At 30.3% G+C, this 23975-nt stretch overlaps 5 protein-coding genes across 20 annotated transcripts; 2 read left to right on the top strand and 3 right to left on the bottom strand.

Annotated features, from left to right (window-relative positions):
• Window positions 1–81: 81 nt before the first annotated feature.
• Window positions 82–12341, top strand: LOC126919940 (mini-chromosome maintenance complex-binding protein). 11 transcript variants are annotated; one of them, XR_007711832.1, is made up of 12 exons: window positions 82–404; window positions 807–1084; window positions 1338–1688; window positions 1797–2122; window positions 2205–2384; window positions 2469–2712; window positions 2792–2965; window positions 3103–3313; window positions 4167–4267; window positions 6325–6440; window positions 8204–8399; window positions 8699–9330. XR_007711832.1 is itself a non-coding variant. In XM_050729697.1 (9 exons), exons 1-8 carry the CDS (start codon window positions 356–358, stop codon window positions 3292–3294), a joined length of 1794 nt encoding a protein of 597 aa, XP_050585654.1. In that variant the 5' UTR covers window positions 82–355; the 3' UTR covers window positions 3295–3313; window positions 11743–12341. The 11 variants fall into 11 exon arrangements, 2 of the variants coding, with proteins under 2 accessions (XP_050585654.1, XP_050585653.1); XR_007711839.1 differs by adding an exon at window positions 599–677 and having other exon boundaries at window positions 8204–9330; XR_007711836.1 differs by lacking the exon at window positions 4167–4267 and adding an exon at window positions 6523–6563 and having other exon boundaries at window positions 8204–9330.
• On the bottom strand, window positions 3302–7434 carry LOC126919958 (protein FAM166B-like). 3 transcript variants are annotated; one of them, XM_050729743.1, is made up of 5 exons: window positions 6468–7434; window positions 5057–5132; window positions 4777–4939; window positions 4428–4670; window positions 3302–4265 (listed from the first exon to the last, which is right to left on the bottom strand). In XM_050729743.1, exons 1-5 carry the CDS (start codon window positions 6539–6541, stop codon window positions 4036–4038), a joined length of 786 nt encoding a protein of 261 aa, XP_050585700.1. In that variant the 5' UTR covers window positions 6542–7434; the 3' UTR covers window positions 3302–4035. The 3 variants fall into 3 exon arrangements, with proteins under 3 accessions (XP_050585700.1, XP_050585702.1, XP_050585701.1); XM_050729745.1 differs by lacking the exon at window positions 6468–7434 and adding an exon at window positions 6006–6327 and having other exon boundaries at window positions 4777–4976; XM_050729744.1 differs by lacking the exon at window positions 6468–7434 and adding an exon at window positions 6006–6327.
• On the bottom strand, window positions 7729–15284 carry LOC126919941 (inositol hexakisphosphate kinase 3). 3 transcript variants are annotated; one of them, XM_050729698.1, is made up of 9 exons: window positions 14840–15284; window positions 14164–14290; window positions 13754–13880; window positions 13537–13616; window positions 13243–13421; window positions 12969–13174; window positions 12501–12779; window positions 8515–8790; window positions 7729–8405 (listed from the first exon to the last, which is right to left on the bottom strand). In XM_050729698.1, the coding sequence occupies exons 1-9, from the start codon at window positions 14960–14962 to the stop codon at window positions 8180–8182; spliced, it is 1623 nt and encodes a 540-aa protein (XP_050585655.1). In that variant the 5' UTR covers window positions 14963–15284; the 3' UTR covers window positions 7729–8179. The 3 variants fall into 3 exon arrangements, with proteins under 3 accessions (XP_050585655.1, XP_050585657.1, XP_050585656.1); XM_050729700.1 differs by having other exon boundaries at window positions 8515–8787; window positions 14840–15283; XM_050729699.1 differs by having other exon boundaries at window positions 13243–13418; window positions 14840–15282.
• A 1677-nt stretch (window positions 15285–16961) lies between these two features.
• On the bottom strand, window positions 16962–19819 carry LOC126919963 (40S ribosomal protein S8). Its single transcript, XM_050729752.1, has 5 exons — window positions 19701–19819; window positions 19110–19240; window positions 18490–18741; window positions 18284–18413; window positions 16962–17125 (listed from the first exon to the last, which is right to left on the bottom strand). Exons 1-5 carry the CDS (start codon window positions 19702–19704, stop codon window positions 17016–17018), a joined length of 627 nt encoding a protein of 208 aa, XP_050585709.1. The 5' UTR covers window positions 19705–19819; the 3' UTR covers window positions 16962–17015.
• Window positions 19820–20136: 317 nt separating this feature from the next.
• On the top strand, window positions 20137–22643 carry LOC126919959 (N-alpha-acetyltransferase 30-like). 2 transcript variants are annotated; one of them, XM_050729746.1, is made up of 3 exons: window positions 20137–20718; window positions 20794–20972; window positions 21194–22643. In XM_050729746.1, exons 1-3 carry the CDS (start codon window positions 20436–20438, stop codon window positions 21509–21511), a joined length of 780 nt encoding a protein of 259 aa, XP_050585703.1. In that variant the 5' UTR covers window positions 20137–20435; the 3' UTR covers window positions 21512–22643. The 2 variants fall into 2 exon arrangements, with proteins under 2 accessions (XP_050585703.1, XP_050585704.1); XM_050729747.1 differs by having other exon boundaries at window positions 20142–20709.
• Window positions 22644–23975: the final 1332 nt, after the last annotated feature.

Raw genomic sequence — 23975 nt, 5'->3', positions numbered from 1 at the left:
AATTACTTCCACTGCTAGAAATATTGTAAATATTGAACTCTATACAGTTTTTTGTTGTATGTAATTTTGATATTTATAATTTCTATCATAACTTGTTGATTTGTATATCAAGCTATCGTTTCGGTGAGTTGATAATAATCTATTATCAGAGCTATTATTAAAAATGGGTAAGGAGATCGTCAATGCTTATATGGACGAAATTTTACTAAAAAATGGACACTAAGAGTAAAGGGCTCTTGTGCCTAACGGCTACACTATCAGCACGCATCGTCTTCGGTGCTCTTGGCGGGAAAAACGCGCCGTTATACGGCGCGGGGGGAATTGTGCGATCGTGCGACATTGCCTCGTGTGGCATATGGACGAATCTAGCACTTGTCTGAATCATACCGTACTGTTGCGTACCGGTAAGAAATGGAACTCTGCAGTGTAAAAAGACGCAAGTGCTATTGATAAATTTGTATTTACTTACATTATATGTACTTATATATTTCATTTGTCGACCTATTTTCGATAGAGTTTGATTTTGAATATTTGTCAGAACACTATATTTTTGCGCGTTTATTTTTATTTACTTATGTATATTTTGTTGTTTTCGAAGATTATTCGAGACTGGTTTGTGATACATTGCAATAAAACTTCGATACTACGCTAGTACTATCATAGCCTCATAATGATTTGTGAGTAAATGTTTCTTTATTTGTATTAAGAAATATTTTTTATGTATGTACTAGTATATTTAGTAAATTAGTCTCGAATGAAGTTATTTGAAGAATACAGAACATAATAGCATTTATTTCGTCTTTTAGCTTTGGCTAAAATAACGGATTGGACACCAGAGTATTTTATTGCAAATAAATCGAATTGTAATGCGATCTTGGAAAATCTAGATGCTTTAAAAGAAATTCCCTTACTAAATAATGCGCCTATTCATGCATTCAGGGATGGTCAATTGGTCAAATTTAAAGGAATGATTCAAGATATGCACAATCCTGAATATTACTTACAAGTGTATGAAGTCAAAAATACTCAAACTGAAACATTCCAGCTAAAATGTGGGATGTATACAGATTCTGCAAAATGTTTGGTGATTATTTGATTAAAGTTTCATTTCATAAGGCCTTTCCATACATTTTGTTTTGTACATATTCAATTTATATGTGTATTTAAGTATGTGGCCGATAGTAAATATGGCAGTTTCAGGTGTGGGATGTGAAAAGAACAGCTTATCTCATGTATAAAACTGCCTACATTATCTTATTTTTAACATGAATATTTCAAAATGAATAGGTATTTAATACTTTGTTTACTTAAAACATTATGATTTGTTTATGTTTTAGCCACACGAAATGATTTTGTTGGAATCGGAAAAGAATCAAAATTCAGAAAGACATACATGTATTGTGATATCAACTCCTGGTTTAAATGATTGGGCAAAGGAAACATATGAACAATCACATTATTCAAGTATAAGATCCACTAATAATCACAAAAGAAGTTTAGACAACGATAATAGTGAGACTACAAACTATTTGGAATTAATACAAAAAAAAGGAAGAATATCACCAATCGATAATAATGAAAAAATGGAAACAATGAAATGTAATACAAGGCAACAAAGTGCATTTTCAAAGGAATATATATTAAATTTTCCATTTCCTATGGATGATGGTAAAGCTTGCATTGTAAAGGTTATTAATGAATTTTTAACATTTAATTTTTATATAATATTAATGATTTTTAAATAGTATATAAATGTTTAAAATTGTTTAACATATCTTTTAATATATAAATTACAGATATACGAAGATATGTCTTTAAAACTGAATCAAGTTATTGAAATAATAGGTTTTATATCCCTGGATCCTCTTTTAAATATTGCTCATGATTCGGATGAAACTATGACAGAAGCTGAGATGACTGTGCACCATCCACCAGTATCTCTTGTTCCACGATTACACGCTATAAAAATAATCCATTCAACTAAACAAGATATGACGATTGCTCCTCAAGTGATATCTAATGCAGAATTAATAAGAAGCGATCTTCATTTAATACTAAGTCAACTTTTATTTGGGGATCACCTGGCTGCAGATTACTTAATCTGTCATTTACTTTCATCAGTGTAAACTTATTTAATGTTTTTCTTTCTTTATGAAGGAAAGAATTACTCATAACTCATTTTTTAAAGCATTATTTCATTTTAGTTACATGAAGAGGGATTACTTCTGTCTTGGTACTTATCCACTAAATATAACACATTTTTCTGTGACTAAATGCAAGGAATTTCCAAAGTATTTATATAAATTTTTAACTCTATTCATCAAGAAAAGTTACTTGTTGGAAATCACATTAGAAAATTTAAACAATTTGGCATTGTTGCCAAAGTAAGTAAATACTTTATCAAATGTAAACCATTTTCCTGACAGAGTTTTACATTATATAATTTAAGATATTTGCGTTGTTATCAGGAAAGATTACGAGTGTAATAGGCTAACCAGCGGAATACTCCAACTTAGCGACAATACACATCTCGTAATAGACGAAACAGGACTAACTACTGGTCAAATTACACAAGTCGGACGAGAAAATTACAACGCGATTTGCGACTTGATTAACTTTCAAAAAGTTACATATGATTTTGAATTTTATAAAATAGAATACGAAACGGATATTCCAGTCTTAATTTTATCAGAAGCTAAATCTTTTATCCCTGTATGGAAGAATTTTTACTAAAAACATTTCATATTCATTCATATTTTTATGAACAATAAGTAATATACGTTCATTCTAGTGTCAAACCCAAGTTCTACTAAAAGTAGATTCAGAATCAGAAAGCGTTTATCCTCAAATAATAAAAATCGCTGAACAGTATTTGAAAGATGAAAATAGATTGATAAATATTCGACAGTATTTAGAAACTATTCGAGATACAAAATTTGAATTCAACGATGAAGATGTTATAAAGGTATTTGATATTATTTCAAATCATATAATTTATTCCAGCAATTATTTATATTTTGTTTTATAATATATTTCATATATGTACATGTGTACAATAAATATATATCATAATATAACATGTATGATTATTTTTTCTTCTAGGAAATTCAAAATGATTTCATACAATGGAAGCAGAAAAATAAAAATGCTGATCATTTACACTTATTAATGGTATTGGCTAGATTATTATCTTTATCATATGGATCGAATACTTTAACTATAGAATATTGGAAAAAGGCATTTCAAATGGAAATAGAAAGATTAAATAGATTACCGGGGAAAAAAGAAACTTAATTGTTGATTAAAAATAAAGGTAAATGTATTCGTTTATTATATTTTTACATACGGAAATTTATTGTTCTTTCGTACATCTTAATAAATAATTTTTTCAATATAAAATTTTTTAATACTCGAACCTAATAATTTATCAATGTATGGCACACATGTAATAGATTGAAAGATTTGCATTGCGTGTACACCTATGTGTGTCCTACAAGTAACATTCGAACATCTACTGTACATAATAATTTACACGTTTGCTAAATTCCATTTCAAATATGAGATAATGCTTCTTTATGCTTTATAAATGGAAATAGCATTATTTTTTACTTTCTCCATACCTTATTCTTAAAAAATATTTCTAGTTAAAAAATATTTTCAAGAATTCCTTGATTCAAATGTTGATTAATTTATATTTAAAAAATACAAGTAAAATATCTTGATCTGTTTTTGATCGATATATTAAGGAAATTAGAACTAAAAAAGATTGTAGATGCACTTATGTTTCCTTCTTCTTATAATAAAGAAAAGAAAAAATGCAAGAAAGAAACGAAAGTCGAGATAAAAATTATTAATAATTTTATTTGGATTTTCGTCCATTACCTGCGTCTTAAAAATGAAAATAGATAAAAAGGTAAATTATATTTCATGAAATATTTCTAATCAGATGGAAGTTATATAGTTAAGTTAAAGAAGATTGTTAATTTATATGTATATTAAATGTTGCGTTGTTAAAAATTTGATGAATTCCAAAAATCAGGCTCCGGCGAGATCAATTTCATTGAAACGGGACACATTTAATGCTTTCTGTACCGTATTAGTGTCTCTTAATTTACTGAGTCTTTGTTCGCGTTCTTTTCGAACTAATTCCAATCCCTTCTTCGCAGCTTGTGCATATCTTTTCGAAAGTGCAACTTCTCCCTTAAAACCTGGAATATGACCGGTATAGCCTACAATTGGTGGTCGTTCAGGAGAAACTTCATAATCTGTAAGAATAACGTTCTTATCTTTCATTTCAAGCTGATTAAGATGTTTCATCTAATATTTACGACTGATCTCATACTTTATGAAATCCTTTATCGGAGATTTACAATGAAGTTGAAAAGAAAATTTACAATGAAGTTCATATGGAAGTACATGTTACGTACGAAACGTGGTTAGTCGATTTTTATCGCGATTAAAATCGTGATCATGATCGACTGGTATATCTATGTCATCAGCTCGCGGTCGAAATAAAAAGTGTCTAGGGATAGTGCTTTTTTCGACCTTAGGTTGCATAAGATCTCTACGAGCTTTTAATTTAATTTGATTTTCGCGCCATTCTCTGGCACCTTCTTCCACGGCTCTCATAAACGATAAACCATAACTACTATTAAACCCAGGAATGTATCCTACAAGCAAACGATTAAGCATATTAATTTACTTTTATAAAACGATATAATATGATAAAATAGTATCTCAATCTATAATACAGTTACCGGTCTATGATATACTTACCAGTATATCCCAAAATGTACGGTGGTGCTTTGAAGAAATGCGTTTCTCTTTTCCAATCTGCGTTGGTATCTTTCTCGTAAATAATCGTCGTGTTTTCATTTGTGTCCTTCTCGGAGATGGGTCTGTAAGGTCCTGTCTTGAGGATTTTCTTTTGAAGTAATTCCTGCATGATGCAATACGCTCGTGGAAACTTTAATTAACTTTATAAAGATTTTGTTTCGTTGCTTTTCTCTTTTTTCCTCAATGCAGAATCAAATGCTTATGTATTACATGCTCTTACCTTCATAATTTCTTGAGTGCACGCACCGAATCGTTTTCCAACTCGAAATTTAAGGGTGGGACAGTGCCCGGTATAGCTGAAAGTATGATTGAACAAGGTATAATGTATTCATAATAAAATTATCAGGCGCAGAAGGTATATATAAATAAACGAATATATAGAAATTTTATTCCATGTAACAACAAACAAGTTATTAAGTCGACGCGGTTAAACGCATCGTTCAACTTGTTGCGGTTGATCATTAGGCACGCAATGCGCATATGTACCATCGAAATCATTAAATTTAAGTTGACCCGAGCCAAGCCTATCCGTAACTTGTCCTCGCGGTGATCGGCGAAACGTGACAACAATCGTATCAGAAACATTGTATGTACAATACACGTATGTCACATGTATTTAGTTACAATTGTTGTATTTCTCTTCTTTGAACGTCACATTTCAAATCATCGATCAAACGAGCTACCTTTTCCTCATCGATAAGTTGATTGTTTATCGTTTTACGTAAAAATTCTATATATATATATATATATATATAAATGCAAGTATGCGATATAAATCGACTCGAATAGGTTGATCGATGGATCGATCCGCGTAAAAGTAAATAAATTATTTGGTAAGCAGTGCTTAAGCGAAGTGTTTTATTTGATACATGTGCATTAAGATCGGTAATTGCTTATCGCATACAAGTCCACTTATTGGATACTTGATTGCTTCTGCAATAGTATTTCCTATAGTAAAGTACCTGTCATTGATATTCTGGCTTACTATTATAATTGGTATGTAACGATCGAAGCATGACACTAATATCGAAACATTTTTCACAATAGACAATTGTTCTAGTTATCATGTATCATATTTTGGTTATAATTGTCAATAGAACGATAGACGGGTAGAGATATTTCGCGAGAAAGGGATGAGGTGATATGCACGTTGTGGTTTAATTACCTACCGTGCACGGCACACGTTCGATTATCCTGGAAAACCAAAGTTACGTTCAATTTCTTTCCTGAAGCTTGTTCTTCCTTTTATCTAATCGAAGCAGCGTTATAAATAGTTCTTTTATTCCGAGGCACAACGTTAAAGTTCCCCTTTTGTAAAACCATTCCAACCGGGTTCGAGCTTAACAGCGCGTTTGTTTGTATGTATCTTGAAAAGCCGTGCTGTAACGTGCGTGTTGCGCAACCAAAAATAAACGGTGCTACCAGGAAATATTTAGCGTAAATGGTAAACGTTGCAAATTGAATTAATGCTGTTCGATGGTGATGCAGGTGTTTGCCGCAGGTGGGAATTCGATACCATCTTGAAACGGGGGACCAAAGAGAAAAAGATGATTCTTAAATTACGCGATACGTCATCGGATATAACATCGGTATTATTCTCACAGGTATGCATATGACCCGTCGGATCTTACCCAGGCAAGTGAGCGGCATAACTCTCTCTAAAAAATTGTTTTCTCTGTTCTTCGGATACTGAATCGAAGACCATTTTCCAACCGAACTTTTTAAACGTAATGTGTTCAAATTATCGTGTTAAATCAACGCCTCCATCGCTTCCATTGCTTTCATCCCTTTCTTTCGGCATTCGCACTTTTCGATCGAAACTTTTTATAACGTAGAATTTCTTTGCAGTTCATTTGTAATAAAATTTAAACGCGAACGAAAATGCAATCAGTAACACGAAAGTCGCGCTACTAGTACATAAGAAACGTATATGCATGTATACGTATATATATACCAAAAGCTGTATACTGCATATCGCAGAGTGTGCTACGCGCGTTATAATTGAGTAAAAGTCCTTTCTTATATGATAATTCTTGGTTACTTGAATATAGATAGTGTTCGTAATTTTGTGAACATAATGCACCAAGCAACGATATATGTTACAAATATATCGTTTAGTTATCGTTATTCAGTTACTGTGTTAGTTACTTAATTACTCTGTTATGATTTCAAGGAAGGAAGAAAGAAAAGAAAGGATCGGAAGGATTTTCGAAGCTATGTTTTCATCGAATAGATCCTCGACAGCTTTGTTTTTAGTATAATTCAAAAAATTGTTTTATAAACCACGATAATCAAGGTTCGCGAAATAAACTTGGATCTTTGTTGAAACGAATGAAAACTGCCCGACAATAAGATTTCACAATATATATATTAGCAAAGAAACACACTGTGAAACCTCTTTATAATCGTCAACGAAAAGCGTTTCGCGTGTTACCGTCTTCCTTTCGCGTTTCATCGATAACTGGATACGATTTAGTACCAGGCAATGGTTTCCTAGGAGTAACACAACTCCGTTACCTTCAAGAAGATCGATACGCGCAGGAGGTGGGGAAAAGTAGAAGAAAGACCATTCGAATCTGGCATGATCGATCGGTTAAAAAAAGGCGAGAAAGTAAAAGATCTCGCGATCATCGCGCAGCAAATTATCACCAATTTTAATATGAAAATGATTTAGCAATAGATCGAAGACTGTATCGGGAATGAGCCATTATTTAGCTTATAAAAATTATAGACTGCGTGACAGGCTGCGACATCGAATCATTTAAATGATTTATTTTTTATCACATAATTTGTACAAATATCGATAGAAAATGTCGATAGAATTCCCGTCAAATACAATCATTTAGCAATCTACAGACTGTGTAATCTTACTAAAATGAAAAAAAACAAGAATACAAGTACACGATTTATTAAAAGTAGCTCTTTTTAAATTTTGTGTATTAAGAATTATATGTACATATGTTGTAACCGTATAACTCTCACGCAAAATATACGAGCTATGTACACATACACGCACGCACATACACATACGTATATATACACACACGAATATATTTATTCATGTGAATTAAATAATACTCTGTGATTTCAGTTCGTTGTCGCATATCTTACTGCTATCGTACACTCGTTAGCTCCACGCGTTTACTTCGCTCGTATACTTAGAGTGGAACTTTGTTACTTAAAATTACATACGTTGGAAATACATATGTACAGATCGATCTCATAGAAATCAATCAGGTTTAATAATCAAAGTTTCGTCACCAATCTTTTAGTTGTTTTCAACGCATTTCTCTCAACTCTTTACACATAAAGACGGAATAGATATTGGTCGAGTGTTTATGAATTAATCTTCGGTCAAAATTTCAAGGAGAAGCCGTTTTAAGCTGTCGAGACCAGTTAGAAAACCACAGTCCGGGCCTTGGTACACCATAGGAGTAGGAGACGAGTTACAAGCCACGGTAGAACCATGAACAAAAGTCGTGTGTGCAAAGTCAATCATTCTTACATCGACTCGTGCTTCCTGAGATTTCTGTTTCATCTTCTTCGAACGATAAGGATACGAGGTATATCTACGAAGTAAATTTAAATATCATTTGCCTCCGTTTAATAATTGTAAATACTGTCAATTTGGCAGCTTGATAAATTCATACATATCGAATATTTAATTATTCTTAATACCTGTTTGACATATTGGCACATTCAAGTTCCCCTTCTATTCTCTCGTCCCTCTTGTAAATGTGAAATAACCGATGTCCGCGTCTTTGCCACTGTGATCCAGAATCCGACGTAATTTCTGTATCGGAACTAGTATCTTGCGTCTCATTGTCCGAGCTTTGTCCAAAATAAAATTCATCGTTTGTAGTGCCGTAAAGCATCCACTGTTCGTATCTCGGAGAATGAAGCACCCTGTCGATCAAGCTGTCCGCAGATTCGACGAAAACTGTCTCCTCGCTGCTGGGATTGTCAGTGGATCATCGCATAGAACGTATTAACTTAATTATTGCTCGATTCATTTGCCTCTCTTCAAATATTGTCTAATATTGAAATTAGTAAAATATATAATATGGGCCGCGCAAAAAATTCGCAATTTCTCAATAATGAACACGCGATCTTCGTGTATGCAAATACACTATACACGTAATATTTATTTTTCATCGAAATTTCTACCCTACAATTATTATTAAGCTTATAGTAAGTGCAACAAAACCGAATGATCGGTTGACCTTCCTTAATCAATGGAATTAATACAACAAACGTCGCATATCATGTCCTATTATTTTTTCCATTTTTTGTACAATTATTACTCAATTTTCATCAAGTAAAATCATAAAAATATACGTAATAAATGTGTAAAATACATCGGCTATTTAATCACGTCGAAAGAAACTAAAAGTAATTAAAACATAAGTTAACTAAACAGGATAGCACGAAATCTTGTTCTTCGCATTGACTTTGGAAATATTTTGAATAATAATAATAATAATAGAAATAAAAGAAATCTTAATTGTATGAATAATCTAAAATTTCATTCAGTTTTAGGAACTTTACTTAATGATTAGACAATTTTTAGATTCAATTCTATTTATCGAGGAAATACAACGAAGTTTTGACACAGCCCCGTCATTAGATCTCACATGGTACAATGTATATGACCTCTTACCATCTATTAATAACCCTTTTACTGCCCCAACCGTAGCGGGCATGCAGGCCCTGTGGGTCATATATTGTCGAGTAAAAGAGAATGTTTATATCTTAATATACAGGATGCAAAGTAAATGGTAATACCTTTCAGGAAATTTCTTTTTTATTTTATGGTAAAATCAGAAATTTTTCATTTATTTTACTGTGTGTTCAATATGCTTGTGAATACCTTGGCATACTACTGTATCTTATGAGAGAATTTACGACTTTCAAATCTAATATCTTAATTTTATATCATTTAATTTGCATTTTTTATAAAAGCATCCAAGTATATTATTTTTACAATTTGTTCGCGTTATAAAGTTAATTTCGTAAGAAAATAATGATAATATAGTTTTGATAATATAGTATTATTTAACGTTTCTATAATACGTATCTATAACTGGTAATTCGTCTCCTTATATCGTTTATACCATAAAATAAAGGGTCGTGTGTGCACGTGCGCAAACGCACACGATATATATATATATAGTATCTTTTTTTACACATATACATACATATTTTAAACTTGAAAAGATAAATTAAACGAGCAATTTGTATAAATTTATTTCTCACGTAACAAAATTCACCACTTACTGAACGTCTTGTATATTTGATTTCGTTTACTACAAAATGTGAAGTTAAATCAACTTAAATTATGGAAATATACTCATGAACTGTTGAAAAGTGAACACGCACGCACGTATATGTGCCACGTATACATATATGCGGGCTGAGAATGTAACGTTAAAATAAGTTACAACACTACCGAAAAATAAAAATAAAAGATCGATCAAATAAAATTAAATAAGAAGATTCTTGATGTTTTCGATTCTGAACAACGACTGATCATATCATCGGTTCATCGATCAACGAAATTGACTACGATAATATGTATTTAAACTATTCTCGGCTATGTCTACCCATCTAATGTGTCTGAAAATTACACACATAGTTTTCTTACGACACTTTATCATATTCCTCGATAATTATATGAAAAATGTAACATATAAAATACAGAAGAAGACAAGTGAACATGTACATTGTAGATGCAAGTTATTAAAGATACCAAAACGCGATGCATGATAATTAGTCCTAAAATGCATCTGAAAGTTTGTTTAAACGTGAATTGCATTTAAAACGCTGAGAATGATTCAGTTCAGGTTAAGAAGTCTACTATTTCATTAATACACTACACATCTTATGAAACATTCTTTGTATACATATACGTATACGTATACACATACATATATATATGCAATACAATGTAAATATCCCTTTAACTCCTTTGATTTTAATGTTTAAATATTTGCTCCTAATAACTTTTGTAGAGCTTTTACTCTACTCTTGAGCAACAATATACCTACGAAAGGATTTTGAAATCCACCATTTTCAGCTCTGATCCTCCCCTAGTAAGAAACTGATCGGGCTCGATTAGGAACTGGTATTGCCGCGCTTTATTATAGTTCGGCCGTAATAAAGAGCAGTTTTCTAAAAAGTGATGGTACACAGAAATATACATGCTTAAATAACGAAAATATCACACTGTCAGTTTGTTAGTGTAACAATACCATAAAAGGTAGCTTATGATTATCTACTCTTCACTGATAAATTTCTCCAATTTTTCCAAGATACATAGAGTTTGCATCAATTCTAAGCTATCTAAGCATTTAATTTATTAATTTCAGCGACTCGAGTACAAATTGGTCTTACGCCAGCTTCGATGATTAATAGAAATTCATTAAAAAACAGATCATTAATCAGTCGTATGTAAATACATACTAGTAGTAGTAAGAAATGAACGAGGATTCACCAAAAAGTCTCTTTTATATTATTAAGATATTTTATAAATACTTCTACGTATATACATGTAATGATCTAATTGTTCACACAGGAACTACTTTTAACGTTACACTACATACGATAGTCTTAATCGTTGAAAACATTAAATATTAATACACTAAGGCGTTGAACGTGCGATATTTTCTCTAAACCGATTTTTAACAACATGTAATTGAAATAAACAATTCGAATATATTAGAATCGTCGTAATAACTAACCCTCCAATTTTCTGATGGAGTATGTTATACCTTCAATTTTAGAATATATTTACAGAATTACTAACATCCTGTTATATGCAGGTTACTTTAAATTTAATGAAATATAATTGACTTCCTTTGATTACTTCGAGAATGGTACAAGTTTTAATGAATTATTTATTTAAAGGAGGAAAAGTAGCGCAAAAAAGGGAAAGAGAGAAGGAAAGAAAAGAAGAAAAAAGAAGAAAGGGAAAGTAATGTACAAGTATGACGTGATTCAGACGAAATATCAAAAGATGTATCGAATGAAATACGCGCGTAATCCGATATCTTATAATTACATACTTCACCAGATAACGCGCATGTTTCGACTTCTACTTAATACATACATATATCGGAGGGTTAAACGTATTAAATCAGAATGTTTATGTTTCTATGTTCAATTATTATCTAATTATAATATTCGAAACAAAAAAATAAAGAAAGTATCTATTATATTCCTAGTGTTGTAATACACCAAAACAATACATAAAAACAGCAAATATGCTAATAAATCAATAAATGAATGAGTAAATTACTCAATAAATAAATAAATAAAAGCGTATAAAGAAATATTGCACCTGAAAATTACTCTGCCATCGAATCTTAACAGCATCACAACGTTAGGAATTTAATTTAGTTCGTTCCATATTGAATCGCCTTTTATTGCAAATAGATTTCAAGAAAATCGTAATCAAATCGTGTGTCATACGTATCGAAGTACACTCACGTTAATTTCAAGTCTATGTATTGTCTGAAAAAGTTTTATTGTACGCATTAAGAAATAATAATTTACGAATATTAATATTTATAGCAAATCAAGACGGAACGAGCAATAATCTTTTATTCATAAATATCAACGACAATGTATACACGCTAATGAGCAAAAAAGAGTCGATCACAAACCTTGTAGGGTAAAAACTGGCGACACGTTTGGTCTCTTTAACTGTCGCTTCAGCAAATCCCCTGCGCAAAGTATTCGTTTGGCTGATTTCCTTTTCCATAGTAACATTACAATCTGGAGAACTGTTATTTATATCACCGTCGTAACAACCATCAGACGTATGAGGACCATCGTTAACGAAGGTAGAACTGATTGATTCTTCATTCATCTGTAATGCAGACGATGAATGGCCGAATCCCGAAAAATCCTTTTGATAACCTTCGTAAACGACTAACAATGAACTGAAACAAATTTAAAAGAGAACATTTCTAATATATTAAATATCATATATTAAAATATCACATTTTCTATTGATTTTTAAATTATAAAATTTCAAACATTCGAATGATTTGTGTGATTCAATTCAGATATATTTGTATGTAAAATAAAGTTCTTGAAAATATTCCAATAGCATATTTGAGAAAACTTACCACGAATAAAATCGGTAGCTGCTTTGCCTTTCAATCGCACGTCGTAATTGTTCTAACCGTGATACCACTTTTTCGATGACCAACGTTCGTAAATAAAAGCCATTATGAAAGAATCTATACAACGCTGCTTTAAAACCTTCTTCATTTAACTCCCTGCCCCAGTATTTATCTCTTTTTACGTAATGATCGGTATCAGCTTGATAAACCTGTAACATATATTATTTATATTAGTATTTGATATTGTACAGATTTTAAGGTAAATACTACAACAAACCTGCATTCCACATAGTCTAACACCTAACGAGGCTGATGTACTAGCAGCACACTTTGCAATTTGTTTACTACGTTTTTCGGCAGATGCATCATCACCATGTTGCCTGGTCCCCATTTTCAGATCCAATATACACGGATGAATATATTGTGATGTTATATTTTCCAGTAAAAGAAAATCTGCTTTTGTATAGAAAAATAGAAAGAAAAAAGTAATTTACAAAGGGCACATCTTTTACATTGCAACATTCTTATCATTCTTTTCTTTGAAATTTGACAAATTGCATATTGTACATACACTGCCTGTTTGATGCATTTTCCAAATGCATTTCTGGCTTTAATATGCCTCCTAATGTGTTGTCACGATGAATTTTCATTCTACAACAAAGAGATTGTGATACTTAAAATTTACTTTCATTTTTTTTTTGTTGCCTCAACAACCTAAAAGTATTCTATGCATTCATTTATGTAATATAACTTTGATACAGTTTATTAAAAATCATTCAAACACAAACCTTAATACATCTTCTCTCTTTCTTTTACTTGAATTGTGTCCCTGTCTATTATTATCTTGTTCTCTAAAGCTTGGGCTATAACGTTTGTCTAATGTAACCTCACTGCTGTTAGAAGCTTGTAAAACACCTGAAACATTGAAAAAATAACATTAAATTATTAAAACTCCTACTTTCCACTACTGATTACCACTATATGTTAGGCAAAAATATATGTCTACAGACTATCTTAATTCATTTTAAATTGTTTCAATTTTAAACTTTTATCATAAAGATTTAATTGTACAATTCATTTGCTTTAGACAAACATATTTCTTATCTCTAAACACAAATTTATATAATATAAAAAGTTTAATATTTTAATTAAATATAATATAGAATTATAAAGATAGGAAACAATAAAGCCATTTTACCTTTGAATTTTGGAACAAAAATTTGAATGTCTTGTGGAATGTTTTGATAAAAGTCAAGTTCTCTGCAGTTTAATGGTTTACAAATAGTATTCTGATTGAGTAATAGCAATCTGGTATGTCCACCAACCTATAAAAAGTTATTGCTTTATTATGGGATTAAATGTTGTCCACAATATACAATTAGATTCTAAATGTATGTAACAAAACTAGTAAAATACCATATACATTGATTAAATATTCATGTAATTTGTAAGATTATATGTAATTTGAAAAATATGTAATAAAATTTTATAAGTAAACTACAAGTCACTATAAATAATAGAGCTGTTAATTTACTTCCATTTATTTAATATTATTACTATTCTTCCTGTAAATAAAATGAAATGAAAACAAAAACAATGTGATGTTTCATTACAAGTTACATTTACACAGATATTTACATTTACATTTTACATTTTATTTACATTTACATATATATATACACACCAATTGAACAGTTTGATGTGATTTACAATAAAATCAAGTAAAAACAAAAATTGTTCACACCAAAAATCAACACTATGTATAGTGTGACTGAAAAGTGAAACAATGAAAAACAAATGAAAAACAGAATATTTCAGACGTTATTTTATTCAAAGAAGTTAGTACACACCAATAAGATAAATTATCGTCTTACTTGATTCTTAAGCGGTAGTAACGCAACTTCATCATTCTCCTGCAGAAAGGAGGAACTACTATTTGTATTGTGGCACTGCGATTTTGTTTCTCCCATACCCCAGGTATCTGACAAATATACCATACCCGCTAACTATAGTTCAAGAAATAAAACTCAACACCAAAACAAATTATTCTCACGATCTTTATTTCTGTGTATTTTGTCGATATGTTTCCCACCCATTCAATATTACTGACTAACTTGCTCTCAATACATTTTTCTTGAATGCGTCACCATGTTGAAAGAACGGTAAAACATTATTATCAACAATTATAAAATAAACTTTTAAATACCCGTAGTGTTCTATTACAATCAATTTTTCATGAGTGATAATATAAACACAAAAAAAGTATTTCTGTAAACCGTAAACGACACTACAAGATCAGCTGTGCAATGACTACGATTGAAGATGCAAATTCCTTTGCCGAAGGGCATGTGGAAATTAGGAAAGTTTTAGGAAAAATACTCCATCTAGCGGAGAAAGAGTTAAACAGGAACAAATATTAGAAAGAGTTCGCTTCAGATCGGTCAAGATACAACCTCACTTCATTTGTAAGCACACACATATATATATGTATTTCTATGTTTGTAAAAGCAAAGTTTGCAGCGTTTTGTATAGCGCAATCATGGTTTTACACACAGGTCTGAACCACCACTGGAAGGGGGAGGCCCTTAATGTCAAAAGTTGTCCTTTACAAATCGAACGTTGCGATCGAGAAGTTAGAATTTTGTATCTAACGTCACTCTTGATGAAAACATTCAAGATAAAGAATATGAACTAAAACACTGAGTTTACTCCATGACTAGACTAAACTACTTTCCATAACTTTTCACCATTTATTTAAAGTAAATACATATACAATATTTCATTTGGTATGGAAAAATATTGTTGATTATTAATGTACAACAATTAATTAAAAATAAATATTAATTATGAACCTTTATTAAATATGTACATATTATTTGCAACAAAAAAGTTTAATAAAATTACAACTTTCAAATCAACTATCTACACATATGTATTTAACACTTTTATATTTGACGTACATTATATGGCGTATATGAAATATAACATTTACCAGAAAATTAAATTTGTTTTTTGTTTTTCTAATTCATTAAAAAATTGTAACTATTAACACTATCTGTAATATACATATGTAAATACTATCATGCACAAAATATTATTCATGATTGAAACGTTTCAAATATTATATTATTGTTAAATTTTGTACTGAAAAAATAAAATTATAGTATAATTTTAGGGTTTATAAAAGTTGTTAATAATGAAAAGAATATTTATATTATATAATATTTATTAGATATTAGTTAAATATAAAATATAATACAAAAAAATAATAATACAATCATAATAATCATACATATAAGACAAAAATTGATTCGTATTATCAGTGAGAAAATTCCTTCTCTGCTATTATTATTATTATGGTGCTACTTTTTTTTTTATATCCTCTGCTACTTGGTTCGCCATGAATCGAATATGCAACCACATTAAGGGAAGAAAGAGAGAGGCAAAGACGATCGGGTCCGAGTTATTTCTATACGATGGCGTTACATGATGAATCCTAACTTTTCGATTGAAGCGCCATATTGCAAATAAATTGACCAACATCTTCCAATTACTGAGATCTTCACCCTCATCACGGGAGTTTCCAGATCTGTATATACCGTGAGCACATCGTATTCGAGAAGTTAATCGAGACACAGAATATATATGTAAAAAGTAGCGCGATCTTGTGCATGGAGATACACATAAGGAACTCAATTATCGTTTGTCGTGTAGAGCGTCAATTTTGAAGTGCTGTAGAAAGATATTTTTAATTTTCGTACAGTTAATAGCTTGCGAAAAGTTTTATTTCGAGTAATTCAGACTTCAAAAGCAATGTATAATTATTCTATTAACTACAATCGATTAACAGTTTTTTCTAGCTCGGTATTTAGCATATGTACTACATTTGCAAACCATATATAATATATTAAATACTATATCGGTACAATATTATAATTAAATAGTTCGATAAAAATTTAAATATGTACGAGGAATATACTGGTTATTTACTATTACTTGTATTATTTTTTACATAAAGATTATTTTATTTTGTCCTTGTAGTTACACATTTTACTTAGCTTTCTTGCTTTTAATTTTTCTCATATAAAATTCAAGTTCTTTTCCTTCAAGTATGTAACCATCCGCTCGACCGCATTGTCCAGGTCTACTTGATATACAAGCTGAAATCAAAATTTAAATTTGATAACTCAAAATTCATAAGAAAGTGTTTCCTTTATCTTAGTATTCAAGTAACACATGATGCGCGTGTTACTAAACGCAAAGAATGTAACAATTCCTTATACAAAGTTATTTGTGATGTTTCACGCAATCAGACCAATTTATATGAATCTAGAATGGTAGAAAAGTTTTTCATAAAGGAAAATTAAATGGTTTTATACATAATGCATGAGGTATGTATTTTTATTCCGAAAATCTAGACGTTTTGAAGATTTTAAAGTCATCACTACTTTTAAATTGTATCAATCAAATCAATTGAATCAATTAATTGACGCACGTTTTATTACTTTCTACAAAAAGTATTAACACTTTTACATCCGGTGACACCAACATGTTGTGCAGGCTAAATGTTAGTGTCCGGTGATACAACGTTGGTGTTCAACACAAGGTAAACCTTTACGTCAAGTTCACGAACTTGAAATTTGTTACCAAAAATCGACGGTTATTGCTTAAAGATATTAATAAATTTATACGGATGACAATGTTAAGGCATTTTGGTCGAAAATTGTTCAAAATTATTCAAAAGATATTTTAACTAGGGACTTATCATACGAAAGATAAGAAAAACAAGCACAAGAGTATTGCATTATGTCTTTTCTTATTTTTCTTTATCTTTCAAGATTCTACATAACTAAAGATAAAATATCTATTGAACTAATTTCAGACATTTTTTTATATCATAAAATTTTTTTATAGGAAATAACAATACATGTCAATTGAGATGCAAAGCAAAGTATGGCTCAATTTAGAAAAGTAAAAATGGCTTTGAACCATACAACTATAGCCATAGAATTGCATGAAACATTTCGTATGAATATAAATAGAGAATAAGTCTTAATAATTACATCACAACACAATAATGTAAACAAATCTAAACTAGCAATATTAAAGATAATGAAATTGATCTAAATTTTGTTTTGGGACACAACAAATTTGTCATTTTTTTTGTATATTATAAAAAGTATTTCACAATATGAACTACTTTTGTATCTCAAAACGAAGTTCAACCTACATTTGTGATATTTGCATATGCATACTGAAAAATTAATTTATACAATATATTGTACGGAATAATGTGTTTGTTAAAATATTTTGCTTACCAAGGACACGTCCTGTAGCAAACTGTTCTTCTAAAGCGGGCTCGACTTTAGCAAATCGCTGTCTCGCCTTGTATTTAGATTCTGCTTTTTTTGAGCGTTTTTTATTTAAAACTTCTTCTTCAGCTTCAGTCTATTTTAAATATTTATTAATTTATTAGATCATTTAATTGTTAATGACATAAATAAAAAAAAGTGTATTCACTTACCAATTTAGCACCTCGTTTACGACCCAATGGTAAAACGTAATGAGCTTCATACCATTGTCTGAAAGGTGTTGCATCAATGGTGACAATTGCATTCTTTACAAGAGTTTTAGTTCTCACCAATTCATTGTTTGATGCGTTATAAACTACATCAATAATACGTGTTTTTCTTGTAGTACATTCAGAACCCCATGAAAAATTTCCTGTATCTAAACGCAGGGCTCTATATTTCTTGTTACCACCTCTTGTACGTACCTAATTTACATATGAATATAGATGGTTATGATTGTTTAGTAACAAATAAATAATATATAATATACTATTTCATTCAGTACGCTGTGGGATATAAGTCAGCACAATATTCAGAGTAGGTAAAGGTAGTCATCACTATGTTTCTATATTGCTACGCTAATTGTCATAAGAAAAAGAAATCATATATCTTTATACAAAAATACCTTTATAGTTTTTAAAAGTGAATATATTGCATAATAGATAATATATATCAGTAGATTCATTATGCTTTGTTTCTGATAAATTATGAAATTCATAAAACAGGTATCTTTTGCTTCTGACAACGATAAGTAAAATATAGAGTTTCATGATAAAGGATTGTTTAATAATACCGTATGAATACGTTGAGTTCCAAGTTTTGTGTTTGCAGCTGGGCGTCCTAATTCGAATTTCCTCTTCTTGCGGAGTGGTTTTCTTTTACCACCAGTTGCTCGTCTCTTATGCCAATGATCACGAGAGATACCTGCAATATCAAATAAATATTTGTATATATAGTAAAATACATAAGGAACATTTTATATATGTAGAGATACTACTGAGTACACAACATAATACACTTCCAACTTAATAAACAACACAAGAATGAAAAACGTTAAAGACATATATGTACATATATCTTGTATTGCATGTTTGAAAACATAATAAACTTAAAATCAGTAAATGAAAGCTATGATAAATATATAATTAAGCAAAAATAAAGTAGATTATAAAGAAAAGTTGATTAAAATAATGAAATTGCTAAAGCTGGCGATATATCAAACATTTTTAACCATTTAAGTTATATTTATGAAAGTAATATGCATCCGAATTAAAGAAATTGATGTTTTTATAAATGATTAATGATTATTCAATAATAATTTTAATGTCAAAGATATTGATTCAAAGCGATAAAAACAAAACTCATATCCACCCAAACAACTTACCCATCGTGGTATATCAAAAAGAACCTGAAACGTTTCTGAAGTTAGTAGATGGTAGTAGACTTCTATCCACTTCCGGCGTTGTTCAAGAACATGGGCGCCCTCTTGCAACATCGAAACAGGATATGTATGAAATGTAGAAATAATAAATAAATAACAAGAAAAAGAATATATCGATATTAATTTCATCATTTTATTTTTAATTTTTAAATGACACTATTTTTGTCTTCTATTCCGTACGTATTTAGAATCAATCAAATTTTATTTATATTGACATGAACTTTGTAAAAATTGTTGCTATGAATATTTCATAAGTGAAAATGGAATTGTGCAGATTTTAATACTTAAATAGTATTGATTACATTTTTTATTTATGATTAAAGGTAATGAAAATGATGGCATAGTAGTACATATGATATGGTTGCTATTCGCGCATTGTTTATGTTTGTGTCGTTAGTAGTCATCGCAGAAAATTCAATATGGTGTCCGTCGATTGAAGAGCTAAATTGGCGTTCTGTATATGGAAATAACATTAAAAATAAAGAAATCGTTTAACTCGGCGTAATTATGAAAATTCGTTTGAAAAGCTAGTGTGTCATTTGGAAATACTGATGTCATAGGGATATATTGTATAAAAAAGTAAAAATTGTCATCTTTAAAACCCTGTACTGAAATTGTATGCTTTAAGAAAAGAAATTCAGATATATAGAAAATAAAAATATTAACAAAAAATTAAAGATGGAAAAGCTTAAAACGAAGAGTGTAGTGGATGGAAATGAATCAGAGGGTGAACAAGGTAGCATTGAAGAAAAGAATGAAAATTCTTTAACAGATATTGCTACTTTGGACATTACATCTCGACTTAGTCTGAAAACAACTGAAATATATGAAGAATCACATAGAAATGGAATACCTCTAGTTAATGGTATTTGTAATTCTTCTGAAAGAATTACCAGCATAGTTAATCTTCCACAATCTGAATCTATGGAAACTAGTCATTTAAACCAACACGGTACAAAAAGTTAACATTCAATTTTTAACAATCAATTGTTCTTTATGAATTCCTTCATATTGATTACTAATTATGCATGTTCAGGTACATTAGCAGAAACATTGTCATTGGAAAGTAGGGATAATAACATTCAATATGTTAGTTATACAAGTGAACTCCAAATGCCTGATATTATGAAATTAATACAAAAAGACTTGAGCGAACCATATTCTATTTATACATACAGATATTTCATTTATAACTGGCCAAAATTATGTTTCTTGGTATGTATATTTATGAAATAATTGAATGTATTGAAACATTGCTGGTAGGAACATATATTTCATAATATTGTGTATCTTTGTATAATTCTATCTAAGAAGCTGTCAACATGGTATTAAAAAGTATCGACAAGTAGAAAGAGCTGTTAGCCAGCTTTGGTCGAATTTCTTTGTCTTGCAGGTATGTAGAATTTACAAAAAATTCTTGCTTTTTGTTCGTCAAGGCAATACATGGTGAGGAATGTGTTGGTGCCATTGTCTGCAAGCTGGACATCCACAGAAAAGTAATAAAACGTGGGTACATTGCAATGTTAGCTGTTGATGTCAAATATCGAAAGCAAAAGATTGGTTCAAACCTAGTAAGAAGAGCGATTCAAGCTATGGTAGAAGATAATGCTGGCGAAGTAGTTTTAGAAACAGAAATTACTAATCGTCCAGCACTACGTTTATACGAGAATCTTGGTTTTGTGCGTGATAAGCGACTATTTCGGTATTATTTGAACGGCGTAGATGCTCTTCGATTAAAACTATGGCTTAGATGAAATTCATCTATATCTTGACATTTCAATAAAGACCTATTTAACTCTAACACATTGAAGAGATATGACGTCAAAGTTCAGTAAGGTTCAGGAATATAGGACATTAATGCCAAGAGGATTGTATCTGAAAACGTATAAACAAAACAACAACATATGTATCTGGAGAAATAAGTATGCATAGCGCATGTAATTTAATGTTATGTTCAATTATCAATTTTCTTACTACAGTATATTTATAACATTATCACGTTATACCATTTATGTACTAGCACATAACAAATATATGTACCACTAATATGGAAGATACAGTATAACAAATCAATTCACGTGTCATTGGTCATTACTGATTTTAGGTCATTATTGTGTAGTTGATCATTGATTATCGAAATTTATTATCCTCTTTGGCATTAATGTTCATTGAAGTAGTATGCAATTACAGTTTAAAAATTTTACAGTGAGAAAAGATAATGAAGGTGAAAGGATGAAAAATGTGAAATGATGTCTGAAAACAAATAGTATGTTTTTTTGTATCACTTATGAGAAATCTATTGCCACGTGATAACAAAGTGAATTGAGAAGATATAATAAAATGATGAGAATTTAATGTAAATTGTGGAAAATTGGCAGGAATTTGTTATCTCTTATGACGCTCAAGTGTGAACTGAACAATACAATTGATATTATTTCCGAATATTCCTGCATCTCTTTTTATTGTATGGGATATTATATCTTTCTATGATAAAATGCAATGAAAAAATGCAATGATAAAATGCAATGTTTTGCTAATATTGATTTTGATTGACACCATCAAAATATTTGTAACTAAATATTTCTGCGTATAATAAATATAATAACATGATTGTGTATATGTATGTACATACAGTATATATTATGCATGCACACGACATACATAATATATGTAAACATGAATGCAAAGAATGAAGGGAAAAATTACAATTTGCCAAATGAAAATATTCCGAAAGAACTAAGGACGTTTGATGCGATTAACTTGCAACAAGATTTATTACTGTCTCCCCTACATGTTACAGCTTTGTACAAAATAAATGCGAGGCACAGATCATAATATAACTATTAAAAAGGAATGTAAAAATGTTAATAAAAATATCTAAATGTTTTTACAGTCAACTATTATCATTTCCTATAAAAAACATTTTATACATATATTTTAACGCGCATATGCATGAAAAAAATAATTTATTATTAACAATAAGAGCTATTCATGAATTGATCCGTAAGATTATGCTTCTTGCTGTGATGTCCTTCATTAAGCGTTTCATGCACAGAATAGAGTGACATTGTGATATGTCCAGAGAGGAAATTTTTTCTTTGATTTTCGTGTCCTACGTTTTGGGACTCCCTTACCACTTTTGTGTCACATGCGACATTACCAATTCAGTATAAGAGTGGTTTGAATTAAGACTAAAGTCTTGTACAAAATTACAAATAAATTATAGAACGGGATGTCCTATAATCACAAATGAAGTATATGAATACTTACACGATGCTTCACTACATATTATCAAAAAAAAGCCAATCCAGAATTTAGGAATCAATCATATTTTCATTAACAGCTTAATAAGTTTTCTAATTATATAAAAATATAATCGCGGTTGCAGCCGATTACCTTATATTATTTGCGATATAATACATAATTATAACACGTAGTGGTCGTCTATTTATGTCAGAATGTTAGGAAGTTAAGAATATAATAGCTACTGTTCAAAATTACTGTTTTGATCAACCGTTAATTTAATCTGTATAAATGCAATACGCTATAGATGCTTAGAATTCTTTCTTTGCACTTAAATAATAATTTACGAATTTATAGTTATGTAATGCCTAAATTGTTGGACACGAAAAAGTATTTCATGCTATGCCTATTCTCTTCTTCATTGATGACCACACCATCTTGTTTTTACTTTTAACCATAGATAAGTGTTAACTATGCCTACTAGCTCTAGCCACACTAACAGTCTGTCATGGAGTAACGAGTACTTAAAAGCTACCTGTAACAATACATTTTAATTAAAGTTAATATATGTAGAAAAAGGAACCGTTTAAATGAATCTTTTCAAATTTTTTATAATGAGACATAGGCAGACAGCCCAACCAATCAGAATCATTTGCTGCCGAATATTGGCGACACCGTACGAAATTAACCGAAAGCAGGCACGCTCTGTGGCGATTCGAAAATAAGCGACAAAACGCCGTGCCGTACCACGACCACTTAAGTTTTTCGTCATCATTTTCGCATGAGAAGAGTTGTTTTAATTCCATCGGTCGAACAACGCGATCAAATTATTGTACAGTTACACAATTACACAAATTATTATACAGAAAATTATGAAATTGTAAAATTGTACAATCATCGTAAACTTGCAAATTAAATTGAATAAAATCAGCTTATTTTGCAAATGAATAAAACGTTTGACCATTTAAAATTCTT

The sequence above is a fragment of the Bombus affinis genome, chromosome 9, assembly GCF_024516045.1.
Source record: "Bombus affinis isolate iyBomAffi1 chromosome 9, iyBomAffi1.2, whole genome shotgun sequence".
NCBI classification, from domain to species: Eukaryota; Metazoa; Arthropoda; class Insecta; order Hymenoptera; family Apidae; genus Bombus; species Bombus affinis.
This window is presented reverse-complemented; position numbering and strand designations above follow the sequence as displayed.